Source organism: Leptidea sinapis, chromosome 34 (genome assembly GCF_905404315.1).
Source record: "Leptidea sinapis chromosome 34, ilLepSina1.1, whole genome shotgun sequence".
NCBI classification, from domain to species: domain Eukaryota; kingdom Metazoa; phylum Arthropoda; class Insecta; order Lepidoptera; family Pieridae; genus Leptidea; species Leptidea sinapis.
In genome coordinates this window covers 5,566,591-5,571,064 of record NC_066298.1, presented here as the reverse complement: position 1 = coordinate 5,571,064, position 4,474 = coordinate 5,566,591, and the positions used below count along the sequence as shown (strand labels likewise).

General features: G+C 34.3%; 1 protein-coding gene across 1 annotated transcript; it reads right to left on the bottom strand.

The window, feature by feature from the left end:
• Window positions 1-1,246: 1,246 nt before the first annotated feature.
• On the bottom strand, window positions 1,247-3,661 carry LOC126975003 (probable DNA replication complex GINS protein PSF2). Its single transcript, XM_050822791.1, has 3 exons — window positions 3,223-3,661; window positions 2,731-3,001; window positions 1,247-2,294 (listed from the first exon to the last, which is right to left on the bottom strand). The coding sequence occupies exons 1-3, from the start codon at window positions 3,465-3,467 to the stop codon at window positions 2,220-2,222; spliced, it is 591 nt and encodes a 196-aa protein (XP_050678748.1). The 5' UTR covers window positions 3,468-3,661; the 3' UTR covers window positions 1,247-2,219.
• Between the last annotated feature and the right edge of the window lie 813 nt (window positions 3,662-4,474).

The window sequence follows — 4,474 nt, the reverse complement described above, 5'->3', positions numbered from 1 at the left end:
AAACATTTGCGCGGCGGCCATCTTGGATTTCAAAAATGACCCCAAATTCGTTCTCTGCACCCTAGAAAACCTCGGATATAGCTGGGAATGGCGTGCGCCTCTATCGTCTCGCTTTTCAAAAAACAATGATTCTACACAATTTCTTTACTTACACTTCAAAAATTGTTGCAACAATAATTAAATACGTGATGTTTTTATTAAATTCTTAATTTATATTTTATTTCGTCTTTCTTATTACATATAATCTAGTATTTCTTACAATTTACTGATTTAGGGTAAATTCTATTCACTTGCAACATTATTTGGCTGTCTGAGTGCGTGTTGGCGAATGTAAGTACTAAGTTCGTGACGCTCACGCACACATTAATTATGTTACTTCTATATTGACAGGAACTATGAATGAAACTATCGTTCTGAGCGTTATTATTCTAAGCCTGCATGTGTGTGGCCTGTTTGTACATTAATTATCATCGCCGTATTTTGCGCCAAAAATATATTATGTGGTAGGCTGCATGTGCGAACCCTGCGTACCCATATAAATCTACTCAAAACTAAATATTTTTTCAAAAATTAATGTCAATTTAAATACCTATAGTTCGGTGTTACTTTAATTTCATTACTCAGCGCCATCTGTTGGTGGACCGACGAACCTTAATGTGAATCACTATTTTAACTCAAGATACTCTGCAACACACTGGGTACCGATGAGAATGCACTTCACGTAATATTATGAAGCTCAAAACTTATCCAGTTACTAACCTCGACACAAGATGGGGTTCATAGTGACATTATAATTAGTACTAAGGAGACAGCTATTCATAAATCCTTACTAATATTATATTTTAATTAATGTATATGTAAGTTTGTTTGTTATAAAAACCACTGAAAAGATTTTGATGAAATTAAGTACAGAGATAGAATAGTTTGGAGGGGTTGGAAGTTCGTCATTATCAAAGGTGACACAATGAAACTTTGTATTTAGGCAATTGATAAGAAATAAATATTTGTTCCAGCGTTTTTGAAATTTCCACCAGTGTGGGGTTGAAAGTTCGTATAGAAATCCAAGAAAGTCACGCTTTCACACCTTGCTAGCAATTAGATTTTAATTATATTTGGTACAAAAATAGAATACTTAAAAGTCTCAGGAATACTTTAAGAAAAAAAAAATCCCATAAGAAACTATATTATGTGTTGTGCTTACGAATATCAAACAGGTAATGTTTTAGCAAAGGATGGAAAAACAAAATAAAGTTGTTTAAAAAATGTATTAAAATAAACGATTTATTGTTAATCACAGAAGTTTGTATTATTGGCAAAGTATTTAAAAAATAAAAATTGTTGCCCAAAGTAACTTTTCCCCATGGACAAATCCAGTATTAATAATCACAGTGCATTTTTATAAATTGTACATATAATAAAATATATTACATTAAAAGATTACTCCTATGATAACTGCTACAAAAAGACATGCCAACAATGGAATGGCTAATCTGTCCCACTCACAGCTATCACGACTTTTAGTATCACAATATTATGAAGTGACCGGAACAATATTCCGCATAATATAACTACACATGTAATATACATACTGTTGGTAATTGATACACCCTGCCCATTACAATGCAGTGCCACTCAGGTTTCTTGAAAAACCCAAAAATTCTTAGAGGCACTACACATTGCGCTTGTATCATTGAGACATAAAGTGTTAAGTCTCATTTGCCCAGAAGTTTCACTAGCTATGGCGCCCTTTAGAATGAAACACAATAATGTTAACACATTACTGCTTCACAGAAGAAATAGGTGCCTTTGTGGTACCTATAATCTAGCCAGCCTATATTAGTAATCTGAAAAATACAAAATTAAAAAAACAAATTTAAAAGTTTAAAAACAACTTTGGGGCTCAAGCCATCCAACCTTCACTTAACAGTCAACTAGATGAGTCCACAGTATTATCTCTTGCTGTATCAGATGACTTGTAGTATTGCACAGCCACAACCGGTTCAATTGCACTGGAATTGTACTTATATAATTTTGTGTTTAAAAACAGACAGTATTTGGTCATAAAAACACAAATGATGAATTAGAAATAAATGTGTTGATTAAACAAAGAGGAAAGGGAACACCGGCCACAGTGTTGAGTCTGGCAGCAGCCAGGTATGTAGTATAGATATAAACTATCTTACTATACAAATGTGGAATGACTCAAAATCTTCATTTTATCAAATATTCTGTGATGTTCCTGACTGACTGTATGTAGAGGAGTTCAATGTTGCTGGCATATTTTTTCTGGTTCTCTGAAAATACAGTTGGATAATTAAATTAATATGAATATGATTCTGTTCTCAATATGTGAGTTTCTTTTTTTTAATGTAAATTAAGGACGAGACGAGCAGGACGATCATTTGACGGAAATATATACACCCTGCTTAATACAATGCAAGGCCGCTCAAGATTTTTGATAAAACCCAAAATTTCTGAGTGGCACTACAACTGTGCTCGTCACCTTGAGACATAAGATGTTAAGTCTCAATAGCCCAGTAGTTTCACTACCTACAGCTCCCTTCAGACCGAAACACAGTAATGCTTACACATTACAGTACCCATAATCTAGTCGGCACCTGGTGCAAAAGAGATTGGTGTGATATGAAGTGGTCACAAGCAAACACCGATCTCCTTGGTAACAGATTTCATCTTAACAAAAGCATGCTAATATAAACCAATATTAATTACCATTTTAATTGTTAATAATTCGTCCATGGCAGAGGGAAGCAATGGTTTCACAGAGTTGATCTCCATCATAGTGAGGTGGTCTAGCCTGCCATAGGACCCTCCAGATTTCATCAAAGCATCCATTGAGGTCCGTAACTTTGACATGCGGATATCCCAGATATCCTTTATTATTGTTTTAATCTCTGTGGCATTTGGAACATCATCAGCTGCGGCTCCTAAAATTAACTTTGCTTCTACCATGTAGTGTTCATTAGGCATTTTAGTGAAAAATCTGTAATTAATATGAATATACTTAGTTCTTTTATAAGCTAGAATTTATGAATAAACAAAATTGTTTGGTAAATTTACTAGTAGTAATTTAATAGCATTAGATTTTGTTTACCATCTTTTCCGAGTTTTTAGACAGAGCAGAACTTGATGTCTTAGCTCCTATATATAAATCTCATAATAATTTGAGATTGTAGTTTTCAATAGATAATAAACCATACCAACCTAGACTTCTTTTCTTCTTCTTTTATGTTTTCCAAATTATCCATATCCATCCATTCAGGAGGCACTATTCGACACTTCTGTTTCTGTTTCAACATGACGGCCAACCACAGGGGTGCGTTCATAGGTAATCCGGCGCGGAAAGGACCGAACTCACCACAAATTAAATATATTTTGTCATACGAAAAGTTCGGAATTATGCTGATTATCCTGTTTTCTCCGATAAACTCTATTTCGTATGGATCCATTTCATACGTCTGATCAATTTATTAAAACTACTTGTAGTGAATTATAAACGTATGGGGGATTTTTCTATTTACAAGATGATGATTACCAAATGTTCAGGTACATAAATGTTGTAATTGTTTACACAACGTTATTTATTTTGCTGTAAAGATCGGCAATCTAGAAACCAAACCACTCAGAGTCGTTTTTACTTTTATACGCAAAGTCAAAACTCGATGTCAAACTTGAAAAACCCGCCAAATCATATAGCGCAGTCTGTCAGTGTCAGTCAGTCTTAAACTTAGTCTGGCCATAAATACTGTTACAATTATTAAAAATAAACAAGATATTACATTTGAATTTGGAATCTGTCATTATTATATTATGATTGTTCATTATTAAATAATGAGTTATCTCATTTTAGCGCCAATACATAGTACAATATTTTGCGATATTAAAATGCGAGTGGGGTGATAAGGAGAATCGCTGTGATTGCATTACACAAAGTACGTATGGAGCCAAATGTAATTTTTAAAACTCCCCATAGGCTTGGTATTACTAAAATGTTTGTGTACCGGGTTATTAATATGTTCAATGAGACCTTCTCTTTTTGTGACAGAAAAAGATCCGTGGTCAAAGCAGTAAGCAAAGACTTGCAGCGGATAAGAGACGTACCTACTTTGTCATTTCTTAACTAATAATTTAAAAAAGACTTGGGTGGTAAAATCGAAGCAACTATTGAAGCGGTACGCAAAGGGAGGTCACAGAAAAAAATTGTTTACAACTGTTGCTCACAGTTTAAAAAACTAAATGACGGTATTTATGCTTAAAGATGCTTCCCAATTAGTCGACAGAGTGCAACGTTGGCACTATCCGACTTCAGTGATGATTTGGTGGGCATACTTTTGTGAAAGAAGTTTCAAAACATCGGCACAAGTGTATTAAGATACCATTCTTGAGAAGGTAGTGAAGCCCCTTAACAACACTTCAATAACCAAGAATGGTCCTTCCAGCAAGACTCGGCGCCGGG

Bases quoted from the DNA above. Each gene is read 5' to 3' on its own strand.
- LOC126975003 (XM_050822791.1), bottom strand. From the start codon at position 3,467: ATGGATCCATACGAAATAGAGTTTATCGGAGAAAACAGGATAATCAGC. The intron at 3,002-3,222 runs GTTGGTATGGTT...TATTAATTACAG, and splicing joins GAAGAAGAAAAGAAGTCTAG to ATTTTTCACTAAAATGCCTA. The intron at 2,295-2,730 runs GTAATTAATATT...CTGTATTTTCAG, and splicing joins AATTATTAACAATTAAAATG to AGAACCAGAAAAAATATGCC.